The sequence below is a fragment of the Phyllobates terribilis genome, unplaced genomic scaffold (genome assembly GCF_046119375.1).
Source record: "Phyllobates terribilis strain yellow unplaced genomic scaffold, ASM4611937v1 Scaffold_13__5_contigs__length_258822181, whole genome shotgun sequence".
Classification (NCBI taxonomy): Eukaryota; Metazoa; Chordata; class Amphibia; order Anura; family Dendrobatidae; genus Phyllobates; species Phyllobates terribilis.
Genome location: NW_027362773.1, coordinates 143,974,587 through 143,992,968, shown reverse-complemented (window position 1 = coordinate 143,992,968; position 18,382 = coordinate 143,974,587). Strand labels below are relative to the sequence as shown.

General features: G+C 41.6%; 1 protein-coding gene across 2 annotated transcripts in view; it reads right to left on the bottom strand.

Moving 5' to 3' along the window:
- Positions 1-5,383: 5,383 nt before the first annotated feature.
- TOLLIP (toll interacting protein) overlaps positions 5,384-18,382 on the bottom strand; it is a 50,424-nt gene continuing 37,425 nt past the window's right edge. For both annotated transcript variants that reach the window (XM_073658770.1, XM_073658771.1), the window contains exon 6: positions 5,384-12,367. In XM_073658770.1, coding sequence (XP_073514871.1) covers positions 12,156-12,367 — 212 coding nt within the window. In that variant the 3' untranslated portion in view covers positions 5,384-12,155. The remainder of the gene's footprint in view (positions 12,368-18,382) is intronic.

Sequence of the window (18,382 nt, the reverse complement as noted above, 5' to 3'; positions counted from 1 at the left end):
TGTGCCAACAGGTAATACATGCTAATAACCATAGATTTAGCAATAGGCGGCCTCTCCCGCTTTAAATATAAATGCATTTGGAAAGAGTCAGACAGTCATAACTCTGATAAGGATCGCAACGCAATGCTCGGACTGGCTGCCAGTTCTCCCGACCCGAACGTGACAACTGCATAGAAATACAAGCTGTCATGCTCGGGTTGGGAAAGCTTATGGCCAGTCCGAGCGTTGCGTTGCGATCCTCTTCTGAGTTATACAGCCGTATGACTCTTCCTTTAGTTTGTTCAGTTTGTATTTTTCACAAAATACTTATGAGATAACAGAAACCATTATTAGGTCAGAGTAAAATCAGTAGTAGCAGGCAGGGACATAGCAATAGGGGTGCAGAAGTAACTTGATCCTGGTCCCTTAGAGGGCTCAAAAGCCAGTAAAGAGGGACTGATGTTATGAAGAGCACATGGCTATTGGATGAGTTGCTCGCTTACAAGTTTTGCATTCGGAACAAACTCACTGACATATTTACGGTTTACTTATTCTGCAGCCAGCTCTGTACTGTTATACATAAAGGCTGTAGAAGTGAAATGGCCCCACATTTTTAAGGAAACCCAATTACAAAAATGATTTATATCCAGAAATGCATTAAATGAAAAAAAAATGCCTTCAAAAGAGGTCTATGTCCTTTTCCAACCTTCGTTCTTGCAAAAGACCTACTTTTCATAGCAGCGGTGCAAGGTATTGTAGTGTCCACCTTTTGAATTGTGCATCTCAGACTTTTGCTTGGGTTAGACTTTCAGCCCCAAATCTAAAGCGTTTTTTTTTTTTAAAAATATATAAAAATTGACACCTATGAAAAACACCATTAATGGAGTTTGCTGGGATTTTACAAAAATGCCCCTAGACTAGGGAATGTTCTAAAATAAATTATAAAAATTACTTATTCCTTCAATCCTTCACCGCTCTGGTGGTCTATGCCGGAACTGCCATAATGTCATCCTGTCCTTCAGTTACGCGGCCACTGTAGCCAATCACTGGCCTTATCTTTCACACCCTGTACATACAACGTCACCATTGAGGCCAGTGATGGTCTTCAACATTCAGGTGACTGATAGCCAGGACATCATCACTGAAGAAGTTATTCTTACTTCCCAACATTTTTCAGTATTTTGTGTAAAATCCTGGAAAACCCCTTTAAACCTTTATTTATTTTGTGATTGTTTGACTATTTTATGCCAAACATTTCTTTTTCTTGCAGGGAGTCCAACCAGCTGTCCCATTGCCCAGTGTAATTGGAGCGACTGGTTTAACACTCACTCCGTCACTTCTGGCCCCGATGGTGGAGACTTTGAAAATGTTACATCAATTATTAAGTTGGGTTATTCCATATGTATCGCTCCACAGGCGGCAGAGTGTCGCCTAGTCAGGTTCCCCTATATTCCGCTCAGCGAGTTGTTCTCTACACAGGATTGTAGTGCATCCCATGGACTTGTGTGTCTCAACAAAAACCAGGACACTGAGGACTGTCTGGATTACGAAGCTCGCTTCTTGTGCTGCACTTGTGACGTCACCAACAACATTAGTAGAAATAAATCAGAGATAGACCATAGCGGCTCCAGGATGTAGTCTACCTAAACCTAGTTGAGAATATCAAATAGGTGTTATATGACCAGGCTGAGTTGTAATACCACAATGGTAACGCCATTTCTCAGAGGATCAACAGAGGAACTTTACAATGCAGAACTCTAAGAAAAAATGTTCCAAAATCAATTAGTAAAACTGACATGACAGGAGAGACGACGGGTCCTCCCGACACTTACCACCAGCCACAATGTTCTTAACACAGGCTCACAATAAAAGATAAATGAATTGCGCCTATGTGTGCACAGTGTTACCTTTTTGTTATGGTGCCCCCTGTCCTTTTCATTCCGTCTTAGCGAATAGTCAGACGGCTGTATAAGTCAGATGGTGATCGCAAAGCAATGCTTGGACTGGCCAGCAGCTCTCCTGACCCCAGCATGAGAGCATGTATTTCTTTGAAGCGGTCACGCTCGAGTAGGTAGAGTCGCCGTCCAGTCCGAGCATTGCGTTCTGATCCCCATCTGAGTTATTCGGACTTCTGATCCTTCCCTTAAAATGTTTGCTAATTGTGCAAACACATATCTAGTCCCACAACTTGGATCCTTTTATGCAGATAAAGTGATTCCTGTAGAGAAAAGATGAGGAAAAATGATGATCTCACATTCTATGGATAAGGGCTTCGGCCAGAAACGCGTCAGAATGAACACTGTTTTTCTATTGTATGGATATCCCTTTTTAAAGATATGAAATAAAGATCATAATTATTTTTATCACCGTTAGGATTCCATTTTTTTCTCATCTTTTCTCTACTTTATTCCGGTGGTCAACAGACTGGGATAAGGCTGTATCATTTGGAGCAACCAAATTTCATTATACATGGTGAGGCTTTTTCTGTCTTTTACAAAGTGATTCCTGCTATAGCGCAAGCATTTACTCATGAAAATTGGCTCACTGTATAGGTAGAAAGCCCCCAAAGTGTACACAGAAAGCTGCCAATCAGTGTTGTGGGCGGGGTTATACACAGCTCAGCATTCAGAGAACCGCTAGATCTACAACAGAGGAAACAGGGATTTTATCAATACTGCAGCAAGTAGCCCAGCAAGTGACATCGCTGGAATTATGGTCTTGCCCCAACATTATGCTGCTTTCAGATGGGATAGCAAAAAAATGCTCACAGATTCCCCATTCAACATATTGGCGCACAACATATTTTTGAGGCAGATTCCACCCAGAACTGCCTGGAAAAAAAAAAAAAAATGAACATAAGCAATTTTATATAAAAATGACTACTTGTTCTCATGTTCCGGTTTTGATCATCTTTTAATCACTTCAGGTTTTTAAAAAATACAAAGCTATTAAAAAGAAGTGACTTGTCCATTCTTCTGTTTTCCCGCTCGGAAGATGCTCAGTACTTTACAATACAAGTCAATAGGAAAGCTGAAAAGATGCCAAAAGAGAACCAGATGTTTTATTTGTGGAGCATTTTGCCAGTTTTTAAAAAAAAAAAAAAAAAAACACACAACAACACTACAAAAAAGATGCTTCAGGGGAAAAAAAAAATTCCAAAGTTTCTAAAAGTCTTTAGCTTGAAAAACTCATCGGCTTTGCCAGAGTTTAAAAGACATGGACAAGGAGCCAAAGCAGGGTCCACCCATCATCATCGATATTTATATTACCTACTAGATGGTGGCCCGATTCTAACGCATCGGGTATTCTAGAATAGGTATGCGGCCAACCGGGCGCGACTAATCAGCGAAGCAGTGTTTAAATGGGTTGTGCACTACTTTAAATTAACCCCCCAATGTATCCCCCCGGGGCCCCTAATGAATTTTGTAATTACGTCATGTTGTCAATACTGCTTGTGACAACATCGCTGACCACGCACAGCCAGCACGTAATTCCCCCGGCTGCAGCCGGCTCTTGCTTCCGCTTATATCACGACTATTTGGCTGCAGCCAGGGGTCTCCTGTTCCGCGTACCACGGTGAATGACGGGCTGTGGGCGGGTTATCCCCATCGTGTCACACCCAGCATCCACCGCGCGCTCTGTAAATTTGGCGCCAATATCGCTGATTGGCCGCGGCCAATCAGCGAAACGTGTTAGTGAGGACCGGGAAGCGGCGCTGCCTGTGCGGGCACTTCCGCTGCGAGCAGCCGGGAGATGACCGGCTAGTGCCGGTCATCGCCCCGCTGCATCGCTGCTGACCTCCATGCGGTAGATGAGCCGCTAACGGCCGCCATCTTGTTCTGAAATCCCGCGTCGCTGATTGGCCGCGGCCGGACCAATCAGCGACGTGGGATTTCCTGGACAGACAGACGGGATAAGCCGATTATATAGTAGATTGGTGCATATGGATATCAGTATTAGGCCACGGCCCTACTATTAGTATTCAGTCAGTATTTTCTCTCAGGAGTGGGAGCCAAAACCAGGTGAGGAACAATCAGATGAAAAGTATAATAGAAACAAGTCACCAATTCTGCATTTATCACCCACTCCTGGTTTTGGCTCCCACTCCTGAGAAAAGATACTGACCGAATACTGACCAAATACTGACAGTGGGGCCATGGCCTAAGGCTACAGCCCCACTATCCGCATTTGGTCAGTATTGTACATCAGTATTTGTAAGCCAAAACCAGGAGTGGGTGATAAATACAGAAGTGGTGACGTGTTTCTATTCTACTTTTCCTCTGATTGTTCCTCACCTGGTTTTGGCTTACAAATACTGATGTAAAATACTGACCAAAAACTAATAATGGGGCCGTAGCCTTAAAAGGATTTTCCGTTTTCAGAAAAACGCCTGTCACCAGGTGCAGGTTATTATAAGAAAACTGCTTTTCTCACTCTCTGTGGATGCAGTGCAGAGTCTCAGCAGCTGTCCCAGTGTTTTATCAGCTACAACTCTGACATTATACGGACAGCACTGCAGCCAATCTGCGAGGTCACCAGCTCTGCCTGTATGGACCACACCAGATGCTCAGCGATTGGCTGCAGCGCTGTCAACTCTGCAAACAATATGACCCTGGGCACCAGTGGAGATTCTGTACAGGAACTGGGGAGAGTGAGTAAAGCAGTAGATATTATTTTAAAAAAAAAAAAAAAAAAAAAAAAAAAGGTACATGGGGACAGACTATTCGGAAAACTCTGTAGGAGAGAACAGTTAATAGGGTGTTTTGGAAGTCCATAAAAAATTAAATGATGTCTATGCTCATTATAATGTTAAACTTCTCAAAAACCAAAAAAAAAAAAATTATAATATGTTTAATTTTTTTATTTTGGGGAAGTTCAAGATATTATAATGAGCATAGACATCATTTAATTTTTTGCATCGACTTCCAAAACACCCTATTAATTGTTCTTCAGAAGTTTTCGGAATAGTTCATCCCCATGTGCATATTAATTATTATTATTATTATTATTATTAATAATAAAATGCACATAGGATGGACTATTTGGAAAACTTCAGAAGAACAATTAATAGGGTGTTTTGGAAGTCCATAAAAAATTAAATCATTTATATGTTCATAATATGTTAAACTACTCAAAATAAAAATAATTTTAAAATATTACAAATTAAAATATATTTGAGAAGTTTAATATATTATAATGAGCAGAAACATTTAATTTTTATGAAATTCCAAAACACTCCATTAATTGTTCTTCTTAGGGAGTTTTAGGAATAGTCCATCAGCCCAGCAGCAGTGAGATCAGCCCCTTATCCAGAGCAGATACACTGGCCACTGAGGACAACACGTTAATGCAATGGTTGGGGGTCCCGAGCTTTTACGGTATAAAGCAATACGGACGAGGTTAATGTAGAGTATAATCATCCATTTATTACCTTGGACAGCTAATTAAAATGACAGACATTAAAAGCACAATGTGAATCCATTTACATGTGGAAAAGTAAATGCAACTGGTCAAAGTAAGGTATTACAACATTATATATGTTACACACACATATACATATATAGGCACCACAAAACACACTTCAAAGTACAGTGTGGACTGCAGACAGCATTGTAGATACCGGAGCCGCGGCCATGACGCAGAGAACAGATGGACACACGGGGAAACCTGCAGATCACAGATCATTCCTGTAATTACCGAACCACTGGGAGAGGCCATTGTTCCAGGACTGTTCCTTATTGCACATGATAGGACAATAATGAGAGTGATTCTGACACTTCCACCAACTAGATGGATGGCAAATGGAGCAATTTCCTTAAAATCGACAACGTTCCTATTAATATACTCTTCCACAAATAAGGCAACAATAGGACGCAGTGCACACTTGCATAGAGAACACGTCTCTCCCGTCTATGGATCCCTGAAACTATGAACCAGGAGCTAAACGGTCAAGAACACCAGCTCCACAAATCGCCCACATCTACAAACCAGGGCCTGCTTTATTTCTCCAGTAACAGCGCCACTCTGGTCAGTGGGTTGTGTTTGGCATTGCAGCTCAGAACTATATGTAAACAGGATGAGGAGCAGCAATATTAGACACACGACAGTGACAATAGTGGCACCGTTTTGGGGTAAAAAAAAGGCAAATTCTTGTCAATCTCAATACAACCATTTAAAAAGGTTTTTCCACCTTGGCACATCATCATCTATCTACATGTGCTCCGCCACTCAATTCATGGTCTATATGAGCACTAGAAATCGCATTTCGACGCCCCCCTTTTGAGATCTGTCAGGTGTTCCATGGTCAGATCCTGGAGAATTTGGATCCAAAAATAATATCTCTGGCGCTCCTATAGCGAATGAATGGAGTGGTGGCACGGAGGAGCACCTACTGTTCCTTCCTTGGAGGGTCCTAAAGGTCTAACCTATAGGGTGCTAATGGGATAACTTGGGGAACAAACCATCTCTGGGCAAAAGGCCATCACCAAAACATTGCATGGGGTCCCTATACGGCAATAATGGCTGGTTTTTCTCCTGCTTGCCCCAAAACCTGCCACTCTGATACCCTGCACAAAAAAGCTTTACCCATGGAGTTCTTCTTCGTAGAAAAGATGGAGCAGATCTCCTTCAGTCAAGATTCAAACATAGGAGGCAAGGTAAAAACTGATCAAAAAAATTGAGTCTCCCCACTTTTAGATCCCAGTAATCATAATAAAGAGGACTACATTTCCAATTGTATTCCTACATTGGAGGTACAGAGGATTTAAAATAAAATAAAGTCATGAATAAACGCAGTCCGAATTATCCAACAGCAATTACTGTATGTTGTTCATGGAACTTAAAATCATTTTGGCTTTCAGTATGTTGTGTAATACAGGACCAGATAGTGACCACTCACGGCTCCACTAGACTGGAGCTCAACGCAAAAAAAGAAAAGATAATGCACATTATTACATCGGAAAACCAGATCTTATCCATGGCATTCAATAAAGCTTTAAAAAAGTAAAATAAAACCCCTAATATACACTGTAAAAACAGTCAGCTTTGTAGAGGACGGCTTAACTAAGTGCGGTAATGCATATAATGTATCATTTAACAATAAAATATTGGTATCTACCAGACCAGCGCCACTTATCTCAGCCACGTTCCCCGACTGTCTGACAAACAATATTAGGAGAGCGCTGCAGCCAATCAGCAGGATGATTGGCTGCAGCCTTCACTATTCCATCACACCGAAAAAAGGGGGTTGGCTTAATTAATAGAGAGCCAGTCCTCCAGTTCTCATCATACTCACTGGTCGCATGGGGACACCTGAAAGCGGAAAGAAATGTACTGAAACTAGGACAGAAAATAATAAAGTTATATATTAGCAAGTGCCATTATAGAACATTTCAAACAATTACATTCTTTTTGCTCTCCTGGACAACTCTTGTGGGGTTTGTTCACACAGACAGGATTTTGTGCAGAATCTGTACAAAACCTCTTTAAAATGTTTGGGAAGATTCTTAACAGCACATTTTAAACAGAAAACATGCCTATAGCATGGGGTTTACCAAGTCTTTTAAACACGTGCCACAGTTTTGATTAATTTTTTTTGCACTGGAAACAAAAAAAAAAAAAAAAAAGTTTGCTACACCCATATAATTAAAAATGCATAAAAACAAATGCTGGAAAAAAAAAAGGCATAAAAGTAATGGACCAAGACAGCAATGTCTTTTAGAAGTGGATTTTCTTAGCTATGGAAAAATAAAAATTGTCGAAAAAAAAAATACATGTGGACCCTAATTCTACGTAAACAGCCCCATCAAACCAACAACTACTCCCTGCCCATAGCATTACGACCCTCCGGCTACATGTGCAGTTATAAACATACAATGATGACACAGGTAAAAAAATAAAAATATTTGGGCTGGAGATCCATGTTCATCATTAGTCCAGAAGATGGACTCAATTTCCACCATCCTTTCAGGTACACACGTCATTATCTGGTGTTCGGTGATCGGCGCAGTCACTTGTTTTCTGGTATTCTGCAATGGTCCAGCAGTCCACCAACTTGATTATTAGCACTTATCAAAACTAATACGGTCCTAACGTTGTACAAGATTGCTAGAGATTTCTCACGTCATAATATATTCACTGTTCCCTTATTTTGAAAGGAATTAAATGTTCATCCAAATATACAGTCTTAAAGGGGAACTCCTTATATACACATTCCCTGGACAGAACCATTTCTGCAAATAAGCAAAGGCCAAAGAACCGAGCTACCATTAGTATATTCCCTGCCAGGCAGCAACACTGGAATAAAGCTTTGGATTCCATAAAGAAACAAAAAAAAGCGCAATAAATATAGTAATAAACTTCAAAGTTCTTATTATAGCAATGTACATGTCTGCCAGCCTCTATAGACAGGAGAGGGATGGGCCGATCCTCTGTTAAAACATTGGTTCTAAAAAAAAAAAAAAAAAAAAAAATTTGAATTTTTCCCCATGATTAGTATTAACATTTAATAAAGACTGATTGTAAAAGATTTTATGTTTTGATTGTAATTTTTTTTTTCTGAGGTATGACAACACCAGTAAAGCACAGTCCCCACCGCTACCGCTTTTCGGATTAAAAAAAAGGGACTGTCAGCACAGAATGACTGTTCAAACTAAGTCCTGCCGCTCGGTTCTTCATGGCGGCCAATCATTTATATACACCTTCCCACCTGCTTGTTTTCTTTCTATTTCCAACACCTCCCTCTTTGATTGACAGATCTGGCATAAAGCCAGAGAAGGGAGGAGATGGAGGGAAAACAAGCAGATGCGAAGTTGTATATAAATGATTGGCCGCCTGAAGCACTGAGCGCCTGTACTTGGTTTGAACAGTCATTCTGTGCTGACAGTCCCTTTAGGGACTTTCTAATATCCATGTCATGTGAAATCTGACAGACCTGAAGCAAATATAACCAGTGCCTGATAGATGCATTAGGCTTAAGGGGCCTTATTTCTCAGAACAAAAATTAGACCTCAGCCATGTTTAGGACTGAACTGTTGATGACCTGTCCATAGAATATGAGATCGGTGGGTGTCTGAGATATGGCACCCCTACTGATCAGCTGAAATATAAGTGATGTATAGGGCAAACCACAGCAGTACTGTGTACCACCATGTACATTGCCAGCCACCGCCGGAGCAGATCTTGGCTGATAGGTGGTGGAGCCAAGCGTTGGATCCTCACTAATCTCATATTGATGGCCTATTTTACAGATAGCTCATCAGTAGTTCACTCCTAGACAACTTCTCTCTCTCTCCATGTGTATATTATATATGTATTCTAAGCCATCATTGGTTTTCGTGAGCCACAAGAAAAGATTTTCTGTTTGATCATTGTAAATACTTTTATGCCCAAAAATGACAAAAGTATTCTCGGAGTGATATATTTCTCGTTCGTCAATAAAAGGTATTTAAGCTTTCAGAGCACAGGGGCTCCTTCTTCAGGCAGGTTCGGTAATACAGCCTGAAGGAGCCTCTGTGCTCTGAAAGCTTGCAAATATATTTTTTCTCGTTAGCCAATAAAAGGTATCACTTCAAGAATACTTTGTCATTTTTGGGCATAAAAGTATTTACATCGATTTTTCTGGCTAACACTGTACCACAATATCATTTTTTTATTGTACATCTGTTTGATCATTTTCATCCATAATTTATTATGTATCGCAAAGAGAAAATAAAAAACATTACATTTAAGAAAAATTGGAAAGTCTAGGATAAGGAATGGCATAATGTATATTTCAACAAGCAGATTTCAATTAGGAATTTAAAAGTTGACTACTCAGGCAAGTTAAGACTAAGGAGTCTTTAAGGTCCCTATAAATATTAAATGAAAGAGGGCTGAACCTGCCAATTTCTTTGGGACTAGTCGGCCATATGAGGTTTATGGGGTCTTCCTGACTCTTCCCTGACAGATGAAGTAAGGGGGCAAGAAAAATCAACTAAATGAATCATCAACAGCCCTGCCTTTTACCTTCAGGGTAGATCGCCCCTGGCATCAGCCATTCTCCTCTCCACATTGAAACCACATGAAGGAGTCAGGAGAGTTGTCAGCTGAACGTCAAATATCTCATGTGTATGTCCCTGTTCACACAGTCAGAAGAAGATTAGAATTTCAGCACGAATCCACAAAGATAATTGATTAGTCTCTAGCTAGTCAGTATTATCCTTCAAGAGTCCAAGAGGGTTGGCAAGACATGTATTAGAACTTTCCTCATCTCATACAGCTTGAGTCTTGGATAAACCACTTAATAGAAATGACCGGTCAGATAACAGTGATTATGAACAGTCCAATTTACGAGAGGTAACTTTCAGAGCAGAGAGTTGGTACAAGCACTTGAAAGGTGTAATGTAACCCAGGCCTGAGTGTCAAGCTGGCTCATTACAGGGAAGAAATACATTAGCGATAACTACTGTACTTAAAAAGTGTGCTCATCACAAAAGACAACTCTTAGGCTATACACTTCTGCTGGAGGGTGGAAAGGAACGGCTAACCATGTCAATGCGTGGCGGGTGTGGGCTCCGTCAAAGCTATATTCACAGAATGTTGTTTGTAGAGACCCCCATTTATACTTTCCATAAAATCTAATAGGGTACAGTGACAATGGAAGAAGCTATGGTCATACAACATTAATAAGAGTTTTTTTCCCCAGAGCTGAATAAAATAAAAAAAAATAAAAAAAGGTGGCCATACCTGAAAATAAATGTCTAGGGGTGGGGGGGAAAGCTGACATTCTTACAAATTTGACTAGCAGCTATGCCAGCAGAATTGATGTATCTATGACCAGTGTCACTCCGCAAACTTCAGATTTATTGCAAAAAGGAAAGAAAATTTTCCATTAAAAAAAAAAAAAAAAAAAAGCAATCATGCCATGTGCCCACGATGTAGAAATGAAGCGGAAAATTTCTGCATGTCCTTGCCAGTGAGAACGCATGCGGATTTTAACACGTGTTTTTGAAGCGTTTTGACATGCGGATTTGCCATGCATTTTTCTAATGCTATTGAGTAGGCAAATCTGCATGCGTAAACGCACAAATAATGGACATGCTTTGGATATTTCCGCACATAAAATCCGCTGCGGAAAATTCTGCAGCATGGGCACAGAACATGCGGATTGTCATTGGGGACCATGGGGCACATATTACCAAGCGTTTTAAAAGCGTTTCCGCAGCAGAAATTCCGCAGCAAAAACGCATCGTGGCCACGCAGCCTTAGGCCTTCATTTTGATGGCAGATATCAGGGGATTGTGTGGAGGCTACCAGCACAAAATGACTGTTCGAACCAAGCAAAGTACTTGGTGCACCCTTGGTGTGGCCAAACGGTTCAGTGCACCTTCCCATCTAGTTGTTTTCCAGCCATCTCCTCTTTGATTGACAGCTCTGGCTTCACAGGAACAAGTTAGCAGCAGAGATAGATGGAAAACAAATATACATGGTCAACCAGAATCTGACGAGAGGACGACTTTGCTCTGCCACGGCTGCACTCAGATCTGACATTTGGGTTTTGCATAGTAGTATTTCCAGCCTGTTGCATATACAGCATGATGCAATACCCTCCTGATAGGAGAAATGATTGTGTGGTGGTTCTCTACCTTACCAAGTATTTGTAATGAGCTTAGACCTAAATCACATTGAATAAAAACCTTTACTTTATGCATTTTAAGATAGTTTTTAAAGATTTTGTTTCTTATTCTCTTGAACGGTGGATACCAGGGCAAATGAGCCCCCGGGGCATAGAGCCCCGCGTGAGCCTAAAGATGGGTACATACCGCCTTCTGGCAGACTTTAGCCATATAATATTCATTTTCACTAAAAACATAAAACAGATCACATTCCACACAGGCCAACAATAGCTTATACAGGTTACCATTCATTACCATTGTAAAAAGATCTCAGTAGAGAAAGCTGGAGAGTTGCCTGAAGTACACGTATTTCCACGAATAAGAGTACTGCAGGGCAAATTATAAAGTAAGGGAATTCACAAATCTCGTGGTGGTGGAGAAGATAAACAGAGCGCACAATGGACAGCCAAAACAACAATTCATGACTGTAGGGAGGGAAAAAAAAAGATCAAAGGAGATTCCATCTTGGCAAGTCATATAGGACACTGGCAGGGAAAGGGAAGCCGCAGAGCGAGATTGTCACTAGGAGTCTTCGGCCATCTGGAGTAGGGAGTTGACTGCTGCTTCCCTGTTGCCTCGGTGTTCTTCTAGAACGGATTTAATGACTTCTTGGTCCATGCCTGGAAACATATCTTTGAGGGCTTTTAGGTCTTCTTCTCTTGTTTGGTGTTGTGGGTTCACAGCCGGTTGCGGTAGAGTCATTGGCATTCCTGGGTTGTAAACCGATGGCATGCCTAGACAGAAAAACAAAAAGTCTCGGTTATTACTGACCAAAAGGACAGCTCAAAGATTTATCAACAGATCAAACTTTAGATCCTGATTGGTCAATGAACAAAACAGCAACTTTTACTCAATAAAAAGTTTATTTTCATAGAAGAATGACGCACAAAAATAGGATTCCTTATTAGCGGAGACAGTGCTCAAACGCCAAACCAAAAGAACAAAGCGCTAACTTCAAAGGGGGGCAACCCTAGAGGCGGCTTTGTACTAGGCACTGGCACCACAGAGTCAGACTGTAAATGAGTTCTCAGGCTTGAAACTAAATAAAACAAGAAATATATATAATCAAGGAAGAAAAACCAGTACAGTCTGAAAAATGTAAAAGTAAAAAGGGACAGAGGACATTTTGCATGATCAGACATTCATTGTGAAATACTAGTTTATAGAGTACATGTAACTGAAAAAGCAGATCAATCTGCAGGCACCATGATATAGAGCAGGGGGGGGGCTGGGCAGATTGATATATAGTTTTGTCAGAAAAGATTCAGTATAACCCATGATGAATCTAATATCTGCTCTTTCAGAGATTTTGGGTCCAGTGGGCGGTCCCATCAATGGTCCAGTGGGCGGTCCCATCATTGACTGACAGCTTTCTTTGTATAAGTGTGCATCTAGAAATAGCTCTCAGTCACTGATGGGACGGCCCACTGGACTGAAATCCCAGGAAGAGCGGAGGATTAAATGATTAAACCACAGGTTCTACTGAATATTTTCTCACAAAACTATACATCAATCTACTCAGCTGCCCCTGCTCTACAACATGGTGCATGCAGATTGGACTGCATTTCATGGCGACAGGTTCCCGAAGAAACTTTTTTTTTTTCTTAAAAATAGTAAAAAGTTATTCCCATCTTTGACTTTCACGGCAGAGACAGCAAGAACTGCTTTTAGATTCCAGAGTGAAGGCTAAAACAGCTGAGAACAACTATAATACACACAAAGCGAGCTAGGTGTTGGTGTAACACGCTGAGCTGCCTCCCTTTCATTTCTATGGGATTATACCTATATTGGAGCAGTTGTACCTGACTGTTTCTGTAACCCCGTTCCGGGGACTGGGGCCTAGAAGCAATCACGGACTGGAATAAATCCTTGCTTGATTGATGTTTAGGATACAAATGAAGACAATCTCTGGGCCTTAAGGAGTTTTTTTTCCTATAGCTGAGAGGTAAGGGCCTCACCTCAAGAAGAAAATAGACCTGCCCTGACCCTAATTCCACCGGACGAGGTGAATGCCATGTCCAGATGAAGAATAGAGGGGTTCTATATTAAAATAAGGTTGAAAAAGATTTACCCTCTCTCGCTTAGATACAATGGTTGACCGGCATATCGAACTAGGTGCCATTTTGCATGACAGAGGACAGACAACCCACCAGATACTTATGTGCTTCCTACCAAGATTGGGAAGGAGAAGAAACCCTAAATCGTTAGAAAAAAAAAACCCTTACAGTTTCCTCCCCAGCACTAGTGTTACCCTAAATATATCTGTCCCATTACCGCTGTGCATTTACAGGTTACATGTGAATGGGGAAGGTAGCACAAAAGACTACACAGAAGAAAGATGACTGAACAGGTGCTTTCTATTCAGTCATCATGGGGAAAAAAAAAATTACATATATGTATATTTGATTTGGGGACTAAATTTACCATTCACAAAATAAAAAACACATAATTAACTATGTGCAACAAAAACCACCAATTTAAACCAGCGCACAAATAGCAACCTCTTGTAATGTGTACATTGTGTATTTTTTCTTGAAGGGTACGTCCACTTTCATTGCTCCAATGTAAAATAAATTAAGACCTCCTATGCAATGGCCCATATGTAACACACACACACCTGTATAAGCTTAATATTGTTGTAGTTGTACAGACCTGGAGAATCGACAGGCAAAAATGCCATAACTGTAGTTGTTGACTGAACCAGCCTGCCTTCCCCCAACAGCCTGTGGTAGACACCATGTGGCCAGAAACAGAAAAAACTGTGGCCGGCAGCTACCACCTCCACGTGCCAAATTATTTGTGTGTACCTACTAGACTCTGTAGTTGCCAATCTCAGCGCCACATTTCTGTTGTGTAACCAGCAAGCTCTGCACCTCTATCAAGTGTGTAGCGATCAAGTATGTTCCCTTTTAAAAAGTGTAATCGCAACACTGTCCCACCTAAATTTGAATAAAGGGTATGGTCACACCGGTTTTTGTACTTCCCATTATGTAACGTTTGGTGCGGAATCTGCGCCAAAAGACAAGTCACTCAGTGTGAACATACCCTAGACTTATTCAACACTATGTGGGCAAAATGTCAGGAGTATAATCTGTTGAAAACAATGACCTTTAAGTGCAGAGATTTTCATTACCAGCCACTAGAATCACCCCCTCTATATGCAAAGACTCCCAGCTAACAATGCAATGTGAACAGACTTATACCGGCGATCATCAATACATTTGTAAAGGGAGTTTCCTTTAAAATAAGAGGGAGACATCCCATCCAACAAGAAAAACCTGTAAAGTAAAGGCTCTAATAGCCACTATGTATATAAATCAGCCGGGCCAGACACCATCCACCTCCTTATTAGCTGATCCTCACGTCTTCATTACGTTTAACATCAGAAGTAAAAGCAAATCTTGATCTTTTTCCTGTTTGTTATTTATCTCTAAGTAACAATTCCTCTTAAAATGAGTATATAGGGACAGCAGGCTTATAAATGGCTCCGGACTCGCATAGATCTAGCATGCAATACTCTCCGGAGAACATATTGTGCGCACCCCGCGGCCTGGTGGTCGCACCATATTTCCAGACGTATGTTAGCAAGAATAAGGCCGATGGAAGACAACAGGACTTGCTTTTTTGCACGATTGGTGGGGAATGGAGGTCTCGGTCGCCATTGCCTAGGTCTGGACCCCGAGACCCACACCAATTGCTTAAAAGGTACCGAGGAGTGCACAGGACAGGAGACCACAGATGTAAGGACTAGAACAATTTGTGCATTTTTCTCAGGGGTCTCAGGACCCTTCCCAAATGGCAGGTAACTAAAGGAACAACAAAAAAAAAAGTTATATTCTATTCTATAACATTTTATTTGTCCCCAGTTGCTTTGCCTTTTATTTTTGCAATCACACTGGTCACTAGGCCTAATAGTAAACTCATACTTTCCGTTCAGTATGGAAGACTTTTCTGAAGTTATCACTATGACAGACATCACCATATATGTCATATCGTAGAGAAGACAGGATCCACCATTCATGATAGATGGTCACAGCTCACCTCCTCCCACTCTCTACAAATCACCATTGCCCAGATCAGAGCCTATTTCTTTCTACTTGGTTGTGCCAAAGAACAGACGACGTGAGTATTAGGCTCAGTAGCTAGTGTGAGAATTTGCAAGATTTCTGTGTGTGTGATAACACATTGCCATTAATGCACATTACCATAAAGAACACCCAAAGGCCTAAGAAGTTAAATACATTATGCACGCAGTATATGTTGGGATGAGAAACATGGTTTCTCAGTAAATTATAATTGCTGTGCTGTTATTCAGTACTTTTTTTTTTTTTTTTTTTTTTAACATTGATATAAGCAAACCCCACTGCTGTGTGCATGATGGAAACGGATCATGCAGGAGCGATACAGACTTACCCAGAGACAAGTAATCAAGTCCTGGGTGGGTGTGTATGCAACAGAGATAGAAATTAGCAAGCGGAGACAATGTTAATGTGTGATCGAAAATACAGTCTGAATATACATATATATTAGTACAAAGAACAAACAATAAAACAGGAGGACAACCACCCTATACAAAGGCCCGCCACCTGCAGACGGCAAAGGCCCGCCACCTGCAGACGGCAAAGGCCCGCCACCTGCAGACGGCAAAGGCCCGCCACCTGCAGACGGCAAAGGCCCGCCACCTGCAGACGGCAAAGGCCCGCCACCTGCAGACGGCAAAGGCCCGCCACCTGCAGACGGCAAAGGCCCGCCACCTGCAGACGGCAAAGGCCCGCCACCTGCAGACAGCTGTTTCTGACCCGTTCGTACAGAGCAGGGTATGGGTTACCTGGGCGAGAGGCCTTTGACGCAGAAACCGATCTGTGCTACGGGGCTCTTCCAAAGGAGAACGTTTACCCCCTATTCTTCTGTCAAAGCAGTCTCACCCACCCAAAGAACCCTGAAATAGTCAGCAGATGTAGGGCTTTTCCTCCTGGTTTGGGTCAGGTTGTGCTGCAAGGTTCATTAAAAGGGTCTAAATGTAATTACAGGGCTACTTTGCAAACCAGAAAGACCAGTAAGCCTGACAATGAGGACCTGGTAACTGGACATGCTGGTCAGTGCACCCAGAAGGCAGATGTAGATCACCACCTGCAGCTTGAAATCAGTGTTTCCTTCAATAGTATCAACAGCAACAAAGTCGTGTCATCAATAAACTGTGTGACCCCCACGGTGTATGCCAACAGAGGCTGTGAAGTGGCCATCTAAAAGCAGCAGAAGTGAAGAACACCATCTCTAGCAGCAGAAGTGGTCACAAAGAGAAAAAGTTGAAAGGGCCATGGACACCTTGAGACAATTTATTTACCAAAATGCAATTATTTTTGCAATTGTGTTTTAATTAGAAGCAGCCAATGGCCAAATTCCTATTTATTGCAATAGAAGCCATGTTACAGAATGTCAGGTGCTAGCAAATTGGTCAGACTGGCTTATCTCCCTCCTAACAATCCTTTCAAAGTTATTTTTTTTCACCTTTAAATAATCGATATTGAAGAAAAAAAAAAAAAAAAAAAAAAAACGGTTTATGTGCAAATGTCTTGACCAACAGCGCAAGTTTGACAACAATTCTGGGTCAAGACAATCCAGGTCTACCCCTGATACACTTGGTATATTCCTAAAAGTTTCTTGAGTCACTCATCAGGTCATACTGCTCAAACCAGGAGCAGCAGCACGGATCAGAGACCGGCCCTTGCATTCTAATCATCTACATTTTACTCTAGGGCTATGTGTCCACGATGCAGAAATGAAACAGAAATTTCCTGTGCATTTCTGCATCTCCTTGGCAGAAAAAATGCATGCAGATTTTACATGCATTTTTTTACCAGGCATAAGCGTTTTTTTCAAGCGTTTTTGCATGCATTTTGAGCATCACTTGGAAAAGTGCTTGACAAGTTGGTCACACAATATAAATCCATGCAACTGGCATAGATTTATATTGTGTGACCAACTTATGCTGCTTTAAATGCAGCATCTATAGTAAAAAAAAACAAAACAAAACAAAAAAAAAAAACACATTATACTTACCTCTCCGGCGGCCCCCGGTCTCCTTCTCCAGTGGCGTGCTCTGTCCTCGGTGTCCCGCGGTGTTCAGAAAGGACCTGCGCTGACGTCATTTAGTCAGCTGACAGGTCACGTGACCACTGACCATCACATGACTAAATGACGTCACCGCAGGACCTTTCAGAACACCGATGACAAAGGAAGCCACTGGAGAGGAGACCAGGGGCCGCCGAAGGGGCAAGTATAATAATTTAAAAAAAAAATAAAAAATTAACGTTTTATTCTATTATGTATGCATGCGGATGTTATGTGGTTCAATGCAAGTCAATGGCGGCGATTTTGCCGCGATTACGCACAAATGGTTCTGCTGCGTATTTTTCTGCAATGATAATCCGCAGCGGAAATTTCGGCAGCATGTGCACAGCATTGGGGAACATGGCAGACAACTTAACATGCGTTTTCGTGGCGGAAATGGTGCAGCGGAAACGCATTAAATCCGCATCGTGGGCACACTGCCTAAAGGCTACAGTGTTTTCAGACAAAACATAAAGTAAGTAGTGTTGATAGAGCGTGTATCGTTAACCCTTTCGGCGAGCACGCTCGGGTGCTCGCCCAGTATTTTCGGTGTGCTCGGCATCTGTGTTAGTGTCGCCACGGCTGCATGTGTTGTCGCAGCTGTTAGACAGCTGTGACACATGCAGGGATTGCCTGTT